A 16,806-nucleotide genomic window follows, 5' to 3' on the forward strand; every position below is an offset into this window, starting at 1 on the left:
ATCTTTTTGCCAATTTTCTTGTGCAACTTGTTGCTGTAATAATTCTTGATGTTGTTGTATTTGTTGTTGAAGTATTTGTTGTTGTTGTTGAATTAATTGTTGTTGTTGTAAATATTCTTTGTGTTGTTGAAATGTTAATGGTTGAGAATCTTGTTGTGGTGAATTTTGTTGTGATGATATTTGTTGCTGTTGTGAAAATTGCTGTTGTTGTTGTTGTTGTTGGGATGGAAGTCCTTTTCTTTTAGTACTTGATCGTACTTTTGCAAAAAATGGTGGATCTTGATTAATATCAGACATAACACTGTCTTCATCTTCAGTATCTAATCCACTTTGTCTTCCACTACTCCATTCTGTTTCTGATTGTTCAGGATCAGATTGTGATTGTGAACTATGACTTTTACGTTTAGCTTTTTGTAATATACCAGATACTGTTGATACAAGTATATGTTTTTTCTTTTTTTTTGTTGGTTGTGGTCGAGCACATCTACCTCTAGCAGACATTTCATTATTAACTGATTGTTGTTGTTGTTGTTGTTCAATTATTTGACCATCAGCATTGTCTCTATTATCATTACCAGGTAATGAATTACTTCTATTTTTTTTTGAAAGATGAAGATCCGGCAACCAATGACTCATTGAACTCATTGCATTTTTTAATGATGCACCACGACGTATTTTTTTAGTAACTTTAGCTTCTTCATGATCTTTAATATCAGCTGAAATACTAATATAACCAGATTGTGATACAATAACATTTGATGCATCATAATAATTACTTGTTTGATTTTGTGATTGATTACCAATTGTTTTATTTGTTTCAATATTATCTTGTGTATATTGATGTTCACGTTGTTGCCATTGTCGTGTTTGATAATTATCAGATAATTGTGCACTTTCAGATGTTGTTAAACGTTGATTATATGGTTGATATTGTTGTTGATATGTTTGTGGATAATTTTGTGAGGCATATTGATGACTTTGATACTGATGACTTTGATAAGCTGGTGGTTGTGGATAACGTCTATCAGTATATGGACTTTGTGAATAACTACCATCAGATGTTAATGATCTTATACTTGATGAAGTTGAATCATGTGGTATTTGTGATTCAATTGTATTACGCCAATTACAATCATTTATTTCACTTCTTGGAAGATTTATTGATGTTGGATAATATGATAATGCATCAGTTATATTACCAGTTGGAAACATATTTCTATACATTATTTGTTTATTATAATTATCATTATTTGACATACCCTCACCAATTGACATTGCACGAATTGTTTTATTTTTATTACTATGTATATTGTATACTTGATTTTGTTCAGTATATTGTGATGAATCATATCCATCATTATAATTACCACTGTATTGATCAATATTATTATCATCATAATATTGATCAGAATTAATTGTACGTGATCCATATGAACCACCACCTCCACTACTACTTGTACCCCCACTTGTATAAACACCAGTAATAACATTTTGTCTATTACTACCAGCAAGTGAATATATTGCTGGTTGTTCTTGTGTATAAATATAATCCATTGTAGCTGGTGGTACTGTATCATATGTATGCTGAATATTTTGTGTTTTAATACGTTTTTTAGGACTTGAAGATATCGTTGTTGCTGTTTCTTCTATTGATGATGGTAATGGTGGTGGTACTGGTGGAGATACTGATTGAGATACAAAATTATAATCATCTTTGGAAGCTGGTGATTTGGCTGACATGTGATTAATTGTTGATGATGATGATGTTGTTGTTGTTGTTATTGTTTTATTACCAAATGCATCTTTACCTTCAGGTGTATCATACAGCGGTTCTTGACCAGTTAAAAATGGATTTGTTGATGCAAATTTTGGTTTTGTTATTTCTGATGTTGTTGTTGTCGTTGTTGTTGGTGGTGTTGCAACTGTTGATGTTGTAATTGATAATGTTGTTTCTGGAAGAGGTGGTATTGGACTCATTGATCTTAATATTTGACTATTTGTTATGATATTTGATCTTGCTTGATCCATTGAGTATGAAGTTAATAATTTAGCTAATGAATTTTTAGGTGAACTTGGTGATTTATCAAGACTACTCCAACCACTCATTGATGATAAACCAGAATCAGATTTAGCTGCTTGTATATTTGTATTAATTGGTTTTACAATATGTTTTGGTGATAATCTTGGTGATTTTGGTGAATGTAATATTAATTTATCTTGTTCAATAATTGTTAATTTATCAATATTATTATTATTATTATTTTGTGAATTAATTAATTCAGTCTCTTGTTGTTGTTGTTGTTGTTGATGATGATTACTTGGCATTATGAAATTATTTATTTTTGAATCACTTGGTGCTGGTGGTGGTGGTGAATTTGGTGATGGACTTGGTGGTGTTCTACTTTCTGGATATTCAAAATTTAATCTTGCAGCACTACCAAAATATCCATCTCTTCTTGTACGTATACTTTGTATACTTTGTATACTATGTACAGAACTAATACTATGTACAGATAATGTTGGTGATGGTAATTTATCATTTGTTGTATTAAATATTGTTGATGATGGTGGTGATGTTGATGTTGTTGTTGTTACAAAACTTTCAGCCATTAAATCAGTTAATTCTTTATTTTCAGCATAACCTTTTGCAAAATTACCAGGATCAATTGGTAATGGCATACCAATTTGTGTATTATTATTATCAATATTATTTTTTTCAAGTAATGAATTTGTATATGCTAATCTTGATGGTATATAATTTGTTGTTATTGTATCTAAATGATTTTTTGATGTATTCAGTCTTGGAGATATTGATCTTGTTGTAAAATCACCATCAGTTGCTAAACCACTATCAGTACTAACACGTGATAATGAACGTACAGTTGTTGAACCAGGACTTTTTGAATATGTCCAATTATCAACATCTGTTTCAGCATATATTTTACGTAATTGTTCATCAATACAATTTGCTTCTTCAGCTAATTTTGCTTCATTTTCAGTTGCATATTGAATTTTTGGTGATTCCATTAATCGTGAATTAAGTTCAATTAATTCTTGTGAATCTTTTTGTAATTTATTTGTTAATGTTTCAAGTTTATTTAATTTTTCTAATGCAACTTTATCCAATGAACTTAATTTTGATAATTGTGCTAAATCTTGTTCACTAACACACGGTGTATTACCACGATAATTTTTATAATCAGCAGCACTAAATATTTCACCTTCTTCATCAGCATCCTCATCATCATCATCATCTCCATTATTATTATTAACATTAATATCATCTTCATCATTATCATCATCTTCATCAACATCATCATCAACATGACTATTTATCTTTTCAATATCTTTATTAATATTATTTTTTAAATTATCAATTTTTGAAAATGTCATTTCATTATCATTTTTTAATTCACATTTTTTAATAATATTATTATCTGTATTATTTTTGCCATTTGAATCTTCAACATCTTCAGCTTCTTCCCAAATCATACCCAATTGTGAACTTGATCTTGATGTTTCACCACATATTAAATCTTCACGATATGCATTATTAAGACTACGATAAAATGCTTCATCTGGTAAATTTGTTTCTTCTTCAAGTGTTTCAAGTTGTTCAATATTTCTAACACCTCTATGCATATCAACAATAATTGATACTGCATTTGAATTATCATGTTGTGTTAAACCATGAATTCTAGCAAGTTCTTGTTGTGCTAATTTTTCACGTAGTACACATGTATCTTCAATACCCATTGCTGGTCCAAGACTTTTAGCAATTGCATCCAATTCACCTACAGTACTTTGTTGTTGTTGATTGTGTTGTTGTTTTTTTCCAATTAATGTTGTTGTACCATTTATTGTATTAATATGTATATCATGATCACCACCAGTTGCATACATGTCAACCAATTGACTTATAACTGTTTGTTGTTCACCCAATAAACCTTCAAGCTTTTCAAGTCTCTCCCACATTTTAATGTACTCTTGGCTAAGTAAATCCAATGCTCTCCATGCATATTTTAATTCTGTTTCAAGTATATTTAAACGTTCACCAAGTCGTTCCATATAATCACTTATAATATAATCAGCATTACCATCACCAGTTGTTGGAATACTTGTATAACTATGAACACTAGAACCAACAATATCTGATCCAGTATTACCTGGACCATGTCCACCACCAAGTCTTGTTGTATCCATTTTTATTTATTTATTTATTTTCTTTATTTATCTTTATTCACTATCTATATCTTAATTGGTTATTAAAATCAACAATATATTTTATTTTTAAATGTTCACAATAACCATACAATTTCTCTGCATGATATGACATTTTCATTTTTAACATTTGTTAACAATGGCTTCTTGTATTCCAAGAATATCCTCATGTTCATATCAGTATTATTTGTTGATACTCCAATTAAATTTGAACTATTTGAAAAAAAAAATAGTTTTTTATTCATCAGACTAAACACATCCATAACAATTTTTTTTTTCTTAAATAATCAAGTTCTTCTGCTATGTTGGTCACATTTTTTTTTTATTCTTTATTATTCTACCGTACACTTTGTTCACTTGTTAAACACTTTGTTCACTTTTTAGAGTTCATTATCAATTCAATATTAATAATACTTTTTTTTTTTTTAAATCATGCAGCAACAGCTATCTGTAAAAATATCATAAAAAATAAATATAGATTTAATTTTAAAAAAATATAAAAAAAACCAGTGTGATCTGTAATCAGTATCCAGAGTGATGAACTTTATTATCATTCAAAACGAGCCAGTGATAATATCAGTAGACCATAATTTACCTCACGATGTTACAAAATTACAAAAATAAAGTATAGAGATAAAATAAAAAAAATAATATGAGAATTTTTTTATATTGCATAAAAGAAAACTCATATATATTTATAATTAAAAAAAAATATTATTTTAGTATAATCATGAATAATGCAATAACTGTATTTAAAAAATGAAAAAAAAAATGAAAATAAAATAGTGTTTGTATATGTGTGTGAAACTGTTGGATATATAATTTTTCATTTGTCAATTGAATTTATACAAATGAGTTTCAATATCCATTTAAAAATTTATCTTTCCACATAAATAATAATAAAGATAAATAAGCTGTTTATCAATTGATATAATAAACAAAAAATAATAATAATATAAATTACTTTTAAGTAATAAAACGACAGGTAATATGACAACAATTGTAGAAACCAGGATGATAGGATAGCAATGCTCAGTAGAAAAATCAATATTCAGTCAGCCTTTAAAATTTGTCTCTGTTACTCTTGTGGAATATTATTTTTCTTGCGCATAAGCTACATGTTGCTTTTTTATTTATTTATTTAATTGTTTATAAATTTATTTAACAATTTTTTTATTAATTAATTATTAAAATAAATAAATAAATTTATTTTTTTTTTCATCAATTTATATTTTTCATTGATTTATCTATTAACTAATTAATTAATAATTTATAATGAAAAAAAAAAATCAATTAAGCTATCAATTAAATAATTTACATCAATAATATAAATAAATAATTTTTTGTTTATATTTTTATTAACAAATAAATCAATATTTGTTGGTTTATTTTTGTTATTGATTTATTAATTTATCAACACATTTATTTTCATATATATTTTTAAATTTATAACAATAAATGAAATTAATTTGTTTATTTATATTTTGATCAATATATTTTTTAATAAATTATAAGCAAAATTAAAAATTTCATTTGGTTTTATTCAATACGTAATGTTGGTTTTGTTGGTAATGTATATTATGAAATAATATATTTTAAACTTGTTTTGAAATGTTTTAATCTATGTATTAGTTTAACTAAAATTTTGATAATAACTATTAGACACAACACTCAAGTATATCACGAGTAATTATATATTCTCTTAAAGTTTTGAAACTTCGAGTTTTAAGTCCTGCCAGGATCAGGATACAGATAAAACACGAAATATTTCCGCAGAGACTAAACTTGAGTCTTTGTTGTTATAATAATCTTTTGTTGTTGTTTAAGATGACCTGTCGAATCATGAAAATTTACCAACCATATTCTACATTGATTATTTATCATGAAAATTCAATACCAACTGTCAAATTAAAACTGTCAAAAGCATCTGAACACAACTGACAATGATAAATAAATAATTAAGAAAACTTTTTGATATAATTAACAAAAATAAATATTTTATTTCGAAATAAAAAAGTCCCAAATTATCATCAAACTTTTGGACGTATTTATAATTCTGGTTATATTACAATTAAGTATTAAATTTTAAATCAAAAAGTTTTTTGACCACGACGGTCAAATTATGTTACAACTTGGTAAATTTATCACCAAGTCAATCAAAAAGTTTTTCAATCCATAGATATATTCATTCTACATACGACCCTTGATCAAATAAATTTATCTCCAAAAATAAAACAAGAAAAAAAAAAGGCTAAACGTAGATATTAAATTTACTAACATGCATCAGTGAATTTTTTTTTTTTTTTTCTAAAAAGTTTAACTCAAGTTTATTTGAATAAAATTCAAAGTGATATAGTAAATCATGAGATGTTCGGCATTGTGATCTATTTCAAAATGAAAAAAAAAAAAAAAATTCATAAAAATGATTGTTATACTTGTCGTCGAAACATCTTAATCTTTTTAATTTTTTTTTTCGTTTTTTATCAAGTTTTTTTCCGGGATTTTATTATTTTTTTCTTGACATTTTAGATTTTTCGAATTTATTTTCTTTCTGTCTTCACTGACTGACTCTAAAAGAAATCTCAAGGATTACTTTAAATCTTTTTAAATAAATTTTTCTTTATTTTATTTATTTACTTTTATCGTTAATATCTTTTTGTTTTTTATTGTTTTGAGAGATTTGTATAGTCAAGATGTCGTGTAGTATATGTTTTATATTTATTTTTTATCTGGAAACATTGGGTTGTAAATATATGAATGGATGGGATCGATGGAAAATATAATATATACTCATATCAGGTAAAGGTTTAAAGAGGTCATTGACGAGGCACGAAATCCCCCTGTGGGAAAAAGAATCAAGGATTTTTCTTATCAGGATCGGAGACACGGGAGGGGGAATACCTCTATTACATGTAAACTTTTTTTTTTTTTTTTAAATGTACAACGAAAAAATAAAAAAAAAGCTTTTTTATAAAACTTAATGGTATAAAAATTTATATCTGATAAAATTAATTTTTTTCTTTTTTATATATTATTTCTCTTTTTTTTCTGTATAAAAAGTTGATTTACTTATTTATTTATTTTTTTTTCCACTCAAGAATACTTCAATTTATTGAAAAAATTTAAAAATTCATTGAAAATTTATTATTATGTTTGAATATAGAATTTTTTTCGGATGAATTTTTAATAGATGTAGAAAAAAATTTTAAATAAATTTTTAAATGATATATTCAGTTATGAATTAGTTATCAATTTAAAAATAAAAATTTAAAAATTTATAGATGATTAATTATTGAATTTAAATTTAAAACAAAAAGATTTTTCAGATAAAAAAATAAAAAGATTTTCATTGAAATAGTAAAAAAAAAAGGAAATATCTTTTAAATATTTAATTTATAAAAGATGGTTTGTTAATGATTTAATGTCATGAATAGACTATTAATAATTATAAATTTTGTGAATTTATACAAATGAACAGTTGAATTACAAGCTTGATCAATCTTGGCTTGTTACCTCGACAATAGAAATGTGCCAGGATGCGTGATAAAACCAATAATCATGTCTTATCCAAGTTTACACCAACAAAACCATAAAATACTTTTAACAATTTTAATTGTATGCGTGCAACTAGTGACTAATTACAAGTCACATTATTTCCGTTGTAATTAACATGTCTATACATGTATAGATAAATTAAAAATAAAAATTAAATAATAAAAATATATAAATTTACTAATAAACAAATACAAAATAAAATCAATTTAAAGATAAATTGTAATTTAATTTGTAATAAATTATAATAAATTTATTTTTAAGTTTACTTTTTTTTATTTTACATGTATAATATAATTTGTCGGATGTCAAGTCGAAACTAAAATATATTTGCCAAATGAAACTAAAAAAAGGATATTTTGACGTCTGGGACAAATATTTCCGAGCAGAGAACCAGGAAAGGGGCTACCCTTTACTCGTCCTTTGCAAGGAGATATTTGATCCACACCTTTCACACGCTTGGTTCTTGAACGCTATAGGTAACTGATATACCATATCATATGTTGAGTTACCTCGTGTTTACATGATAAATGTAGATGCGAAATATAAGATTTGAACCAAGGACTACAGCATTTTAAAACGATGCCCTGGCTTTCTTAACCACAAGCTTGCTTGATGCCAAATGAAAATAATGATTTTATTTTAGAAGATAAATTCAATGTCCGGTTTGCTAGATTTTCCATGATGCATTATACAAATTAAACACATGTAACAAGTTTGATTAAATTAAATTCTAATAAATTTCAAAAATTTACTGAAAATACATTTAATTTTTTCTAATTAATAAATTTTATAATTTTTTAAATTTATTTGGAAAAAAAAAAATTTTTTTTAAATATAATTTAAGACATATTTTCTCATAAAAATATATTTAATATTTTTCTCTAATTATTTATATATAATTATCAATTTTTTTTTCAAAAGAAGATAAAAAATATATGTAATTTGTTAGATTGAAATTAAAAAAAAAAAAATAATTAAATAAAATTTTATAAAAATAGATTTAATATATTTTATTAATCAATTTAATTATCGTTTTTTTAAGAGTAATTTTAAAACAAAGAAATAAACAATTTAATAAATAAAAAAATTTATAATAATTAAATAAAAATATATATAATTAAAGAAATTAATTTCAAACAGTTTAAAATTTTTGAATTTTGATTGATTAGTATTTATTGTCAAGAAAGTATTTTGTAATAAATTATAATAAATTTATTTTTAAGTTTACTTTTTATATTTTACATGTAATACATTTTTCGGATGTCAAGATGAAACTAAAATATATTTGCCAAATAAAAATGAAAAAAAAAAAAGATATTTTGGCGTCTAAGACAAATATTTCGAAGCATAGAACCAGGAAAGGGGCTACCCTTTACTCGTGCTTTGCAAGGAGATATTTGTTCCTCACGCTTGGTCCTCGAACGCTATAAGGTAGCTTATATCCACCTCATAACATTGCCTGATTGGGTTACGTACTATATGAAAGGTGAAAGGTTTTGGAGACGTCAAATATAGCTAACGTTCTCTCGTAAAAATTTTGAGAATACGTGATTTGAACCGAAGACTACAGGCACCGGAAAACGGTGCCCTGGCTTTCTTAACCACAAGCTTGCTTGATGCCAAATGAAAATAATGATTTTATTTTAGAACATAAATTTAATGTCCGGTTTGCTAGATTTCCCATGATGCATTTTACAAATTAAACACATGTAACAAGTTTGATTAAATTAAATTCTAATAAATTTTAAAAATTTACTATAAATACATTTAATATTTTTAATTAATAAATTTTTAAATTATTTTTTAATTAAATTTACTTGGAAGAAAAAAAAGAAAAAAAAAAATAATTCAAGATATATTTTTTCATAAAAATATATTTAATATTTCTCTCTAATTATTTCTATATAATTATAAATATTTTTTTCGAAAGAAGATAAAAAATATATGTAATTTGTTAGATTGAAATTAAAAAAAAAAAAATAATTAAATAAAATTTTATAAAAATAGATTTTAAAATTTTTGAATTTTGATTGATTAGTATTTATTGTCAAGAAAGTATTTTGTAATAAATTATAATAAATTTATTTTTAAGTTTACTTTTTTTTAATTTAAAGTGTTATGACAAATATTTTTGGCGTCTGACGTCACAGACAAAATGAAAGACTACACTGTAAAAAATAAAGTAAATCCTTTATATACAATTATGATTGCGGGTATGTGTGTGTTTGAACATGCCATACGTTCCACACATCTAATTCTCGAAAGCTATAATTATTACTATTATTGACCTCAACTAAAAATTTTTCAATTAATTCGGTTTCATAATTTCAAATCATATGACAGACGAAAACGTTGAAAATAAGGCGAATATATTTTCACATAATTACAAAAAATTTGATCAACAAGAAAATAATTATACCGTTGTATTCAGAATGAAAAGATCTACTTGTGTACAAAATTTCAGAACATTCTCATTATATTTTTTTAAAAAAGAGTAATTTGTGCATAACCTCCTTAATACATTTGTCGGATGTCAAGATGAAACTAAAATATATTTGCCAAATGAAAATAAAAACAAAAGGATATTTTGGCGCCTGGGACAAATATTTCCGAGCATAGAACCAGGAAAGGGGATAACCCTTTACTCGTACTTTGCAAGGAGATATTTGTTCCACACGCTTGGTCCTCGAACGCTGTAAGTGACTATTTATCCACTTCACAACATTTGTTCCAATCCCAGTTCATATTCTATGACGGGTGAAAGTACGCAAATAGAATATATAGCTTCACCATATAAAGTGCCTTTAGGATTTGAACCGAAGATATTACATGCACCGTAAAATTCTATTCTTAACCACAAGCTTACTTGATGAAGAAAATAATGATTTATTTTAGAAATAAATTTAATGTAATTCTAGATTTCCCATGATGCATTTTACAAATTAAACACATGTAACAAGCTTGATTAAATTGAATTCTAATAAATTTTAAAAATTTACTAAAAATACATTTTAATTAATAAATTTTTATAATTTTTTAAATTATATTTTCATTAAATTTACTTGAAAGAAGAAAAATAAAAAAAAAATATAATTCAAGAAATTTTTTCATAAAAATATATTTATTATTTCTCCCTAATTATTTCTATATAATTATCAATATTTTTTTCGAAAGAAGATAAAAAATATATGTAATTTGTTAGATTGAAATTAAAAAAAAAAAAATAATTAAATAAAATTTTATAAAAATAGATTTAATATATATTTTATTAATAAAAATATATATAATCATAAAGAAATTAATTTCAAACTTTTAAGATTTAAAATTTTTGAATTTTGATTGATTAGTATTTATTGTCAAGGAAGTAAATTGTTGAGTAAAAGAGTCTCAATCGTGTTGAGTAGAAATTCATGGATATCTGATTGAGGTGCACATGTTCATGCATATGTAGGGTCAAAATCACAAGTTTCAAACAATATATATCTATATATTAATATATATTGTTAGAGAATGCATGTACCTAATTATGCATGTCAAGAGTATTCGGGCAGTTTGACTGGGGGGCATGGTATGCTTACTCATTGATTTATGGTCTCTATTTTGATCCGCTAGAGGCAGTAAGTCTGCCTTGTATATGTATGTCGGTATTTTGGCCCCGTTTGAACTATCATCTTCGTAATTTACCATTAAATTCCCAGCTATTCATTTGGGAATTTAAATGTAATTTTCTTTTTTCTTTTTTTTTTTTATTGGTAATCAAAACCACTTGATTAATCAAAATCTAATTTCAAAAAAAAAAAAAAATCTTTTTTTTTATTTTTATATAATGCATTATTTATATATAAATAATTATTTTTATAATTTTTTTATTTAATATACTTTATTATGATTAATAAATTAATTTGAAAAATTAAATTTTTTTATTTTTATTACAGATTTTTTGAAATAAAATTTATTTTGTTTTTTAAATTTCATAATAAATATTTTGGTTTGTTTATTTTTTTTTATAAATAATAAATTGTTTAAATATAAATATAATTATTTTTATATGTACTTTTAATCATAAGCGTGTTTTATTGTTGTTGTTTTTTTTTTTTTTTAATTTTTGAAATTGCAGTTATGTTATTCACGTAGTAGAAAATATTTTTTTTTTCCATTTTGAATGGAAATAGTCAAGAGTAAAAGTTATATCGAAATCCAGCAGAGTCACAACCCAGTTTCCAGTTGGTAGACAAGATACAGAATGCACGAATAAAAGGAATAAGGAATAGCAATTACAAATAATCGATTGGTCATGATGGTTATCAACAATGAGTTCAGAAAAAAAAAAAAATAAAAAAATATTGAGGACGCAATGTGAATTCATTCTGCTAATATCATTGTGTATATTGAATGATAAAATCACATATTCTATCAACTAATGTCATGACAAGAGTATCATTACAAAAATGGATAATAAAAAAAATAGAAAAAAAGAAACACTACCCGATTAAATTATAATAATATCAAATTACCATAATTAAATGAAAATAGAATAAACAAATCAACATAAAATTATATTCAAATATATTTCTTTTTATTATTATTATGTCGCATTGATAAAATACCTGCAGACAAAAATAAAAACGTAGCATTGCAGTTGAATTTTTTATGATATTTGTGATGCTTGTATAATAAAATATTTTCAATTCAAATAATGGTCTAACAATTTTATAAAAATTATATAAGTTTTTTCTTTTTAAGAATATAAAATCATCTTGAGAATAATAATGACATAGAACATTAGTGTCGAAAAAAAAAATTGTAAAAAAAAAAAGAAAATGCATCAAAGTTTTGTAGAAACAAACGATGCATTGTTTTTCTATTGTCTGGTTATTATTATTATTTTTTGTTTCATACAAGTTTGTTGTAAAAAGAGCTTGTATTTAAGGTAAAATTATTATGTTGTTTTGAGGTTTTGTGCGAGATGAGAATAATCTGCTCAGAATAATTTTCACAATTCCATTAAAGTTGTAAAATGAAAAAGAAGTGAAAGGTTACAAAGTAAATGTTAAATATTTCTGTATAAATAAATATGAAAAATTAGAAATAAGATATAATATTTATTTAAATAAAATTCAAAGTAAAATTATAATTAAAAATGATGAAGAATAATTTAAATTATTTCCAAATATATTTTAGAAATTTTTTTCTATTTAAAAAATAAATTATTTAATTGAAAAATTAATTGTTTATTTACAAAATCAAATTATCTATTCGAAAAATAAATTTTTAATTACAAAATTAAATTATTATTTAAAAAAAAAAAATGAATTAATAAATTAAAAATTTAATTTTTCACAACAGTTTAAAACAATAAATAATAATAATATTTACATAAAATTAAAATAAATAAATCAATCAAATTTGTATTTTAAATTGGCTTCAACAATTCAAGTTATTATGAATAATCATCGAATGGTATATGCATTCAAGGAAATGAGGTTCACCAATTGACCAACGATATATTCACAAAACCACAACAAACTGATCTATAATTTCGCAATGTATCATTTCAATCACATTATATATTTAAATTAATTACCATGATAATACTTGTAAATATAACAATAAAAACCAAAAAAAAGTACAGTCAATTTATTGGACAATACATAAATTCACCAAACAATTCAGCATAATTTACAACAAAAAAAAAACATAACTTTCAAAATTTTCCTTTCACAAGATTTCTTCATTCAATGAATAAAAGAAATTTTATTTTTATTTAAAAAACAAAAATAATAAAAATCATGTAACAAAGAGAATACAAAAAATAAGAAAACTAGAAAATAAAATATAAAAAAAGAAAATTTATATATATAGAGAGCTCATTAAGACTTGGTTCAGTTTTGTTTGAATTTTTTTTTTTATTTTCCACCACAAAACACGAGGGAGTTTGAGATTACCGTTGAGACTTGGTTGTAACGATACAAAAAATGATGTTTCTTGGCATGTGAAATAAAAAGGCTATTTAATTTTCAGTTTCATAAACCTTTTACCACGCAAACTTGTCAGCCAAATATATTTTTTTCCTCAATTATCCAAAAAAACTATTTTTTTTCTAAATTAAAAAAGAATTTAATATTTATTATAACTCCAAGCAATTATTAAATTAAAAAAAATCAAATTGATAAAAAATATATTTATAAATAAAAATAAAAAAAAAAAGGGATATCCTGTCTGTCGGAATTATCTTCGCATGTTTAATATATTTATTATGCATGAATGGGTTGAATAGCCAGACTCATGTATACTGTGTATCACTTTCTCCTCTTAACTTGTCACAACACACCCTTGTCACACACAGTGAGATTATAATTCACCCCTACTTATATGGCTACTGCACCCACAGCCACCTCGAGAATATATAATATATATATTTTTTTTTTACCTCATCTAAATCCCTTGAAAATATAAATAAAATTCACATACTCATATTGCAGCACATATTTATTACATAAGTACATACAATATTTATATATAGAACGAGAGGTATAAAATATACAAAGGCTAAATAAAAAATATAAAAAAAAAAAAGAAGCAGCAATGTTATATCACATTGTGTGTCGTTAAAATCCATCAAAAGGAAGTCGTATAACATAATATCATTTCAACATGAAAGTAAAATTGATCTATTTTTTATTTATTTGAAGATGTAAAGAAAAAATTTTTTGAAAGAAAATAATTTAATAGTTATATAAATATATTAAAATATATGATTTTTTTTTTTCATTATTATTATTTATAGGAAATACTTTTAAGTGTGTCAATATGGATAGAGGGGTGTCAGGTAGGTGACAGTGACACGCCTAGGGATCTGGGAGTACCAGCAGTGATGTTCAAGAGAAACTCTCAACTCAAGAGAGAAGAGATGCCAGGAGTCAATGACTCGCGCACAAACCACCCAGTTTTAACCCAGTATCGATCGAAAATAAAATTTAAAAACAATATATATATATCATTTACCAATGGGTCATATATATATTTTTAGTCAAAAAGTTAAATATTCAACAAGATGAATTATATTAAAGATGAATAATTCTTTTCTTTATGAATAATAAATTTTTTTATTTTTTGCAAAGCTTGGCATTTTTTATTCTGATAAAAATAATCCTTTTATTTTATTTTTTAATTGAATTTCAAGAGGAAAATTGAAAAGCTCTTATGTTTTTCTATTTTAGTATTGATTTTTTTTTTTTAAATTAAATATATTTTGTAATGATTTGCTGATTTACTGGAAATAAAATATTGTATGAAAAGTTTTAGATAAATTTTTCAAAGAATTATTAAATTTTCTTGGTTTTTAATAATTTGTTTTTTTTTTTTTACTTTCAATTTTTATCAAATTTATTCATTGAAGTTAAATTCTTTAATCTGTCAAAACTTAACGTTGGAATATATAATTTTTTTTTATTTTTTCATCAAACTTTAAAAACCAACTTTTATCTAAATTTTTTTTTATTCGAAAAATTGTTAATACTTTGGGGAATTTGATTTTTTTTTTTTTTGAATTGTCAAATGCATAGAAAGAGATCGAATTGAGTTGTCACATCGATGAATTGGTGTTGAGTAAAACTCAACTGGAGCATCAGAGACTGTTTGAAAAAAAAAATGAAAAAAAAAAAATTATTGCTTTTATAGGAAAAGGTAGAAGGACAATCTATAACGTGTGATGTGACAGGAAATATACGACAAAATCGCGAGATGAGTATACACTGGTATTATAAATATGTACAAAATAAAAATCCATCGAAAGTTTTTACTATAAAAAAAGTTATGCTCTCGTAAATATTTTTTGAAAATATAAAAAAAAATATTTAAAAATGTAAATCACGTACCATTAAACTTCCAAAATAATGTAAAAGAAAAAAATATTATTTTTCAAAACCACAAGCTACTTTTTTCAAACTTGAAAATAAAAATTCTTTTGAATAAAATTATAAAGAAAATAAACCATTTGATGGGTAATTTTCAAGAAAATAATATTAAAAAATTTTTTATTATATAAAAAAAGTTGAAAATGAATTTAATTTTTAAAAAGTCAGTCAAATTTTTTTTTTTCTTTCTTTTTCATAGTATTAATTCATACTAGAAAAAATATTTTTTTTTAAATACCCGGGATAATTCTGCTTGAAGTGTTAAAAAATAATTTTTTAAAAAATATTTATCCTCTTGAGAATTTAAAAAAATATATTAAACTGTGATGTAAAATTATACGAAAAGAATATTTTTTTTTACGTCAATTTTTACGACAAACATTGATATATATTTACAAGAAAAATATAGAACATTGGAATAAAAATAAACATGATTTTTACAACGTCAAAGTATAAGCTATCCAATAACAATCTTCTCATATTTTTTGAATCAACATAAATATATCTAAAAAAGCCAAAAATGCAATTCCAAAAAAAACAAAAAATAACCAATTTCATAAATATTTAAATTTCATTTCCAATAAACTCCTAATTTTTTTGAAAAAATAAATAGTCAATTAACCAAAATACGATAATTACAAAATTAAAAATAAAATAATGAAAAAAAAAAGGAAATAATTGTTAAACAATAAAGTCTAATCAAGAACAAAACAATAGACCATAATGAGATAAGAACAAAAAAAGAGTTAATTTTTTCCGACGCATATATGAAAAATAAAAAACCGGACAAGTATAGGAAATTAAAACAATTATTGCATTTAAACAGATTGTATATTCAGCTTGAGTGTCAACGGATATGTCAACAAGTGTTTTGGCTCGTAAAAGCAATGTCATATATATTATCTTTTTTATTTTTTATTATTTTTAAACTCCATTTATCTTTTTTACTGGTACTTCTCAATGAAAATTCATACACATGTTCAACAAAATTGTTTTTGGCACAAACAACTCTTCATAACACTTGACAATGCCAAATGTATATTATCCTATAATACAAAATTGACCAAATAATAATGATCATAACTTTGGATACTGATTTCAATCGATCAATAAT

General features: G+C 23.9%; 1 protein-coding gene across 1 annotated transcript in view; it reads right to left on the reverse strand.

The window, feature by feature from the left end:
* Positions 1 to 4,920, reverse strand: part of LOC122855692 — a 33,382-nt gene extending 28,462 nt beyond the window's left edge. The window contains 1 exon segment of the mRNA XM_044157241.1: positions 2 to 4,920. Coding sequence (XP_044013176.1) covers positions 2 to 4,203 — 4,202 coding nt within the window. The 5' untranslated portion in view covers positions 4,204 to 4,920.
* Between the last annotated feature and the right edge of the window lie 11,886 nt (positions 4,921 to 16,806).

This window comes from Aphidius gifuensis, linkage group LG4 (assembly GCF_014905175.1).
Source record: "Aphidius gifuensis isolate YNYX2018 linkage group LG4, ASM1490517v1, whole genome shotgun sequence".
Classification (NCBI taxonomy): Eukaryota; Metazoa; Arthropoda; class Insecta; order Hymenoptera; family Braconidae; genus Aphidius; species Aphidius gifuensis.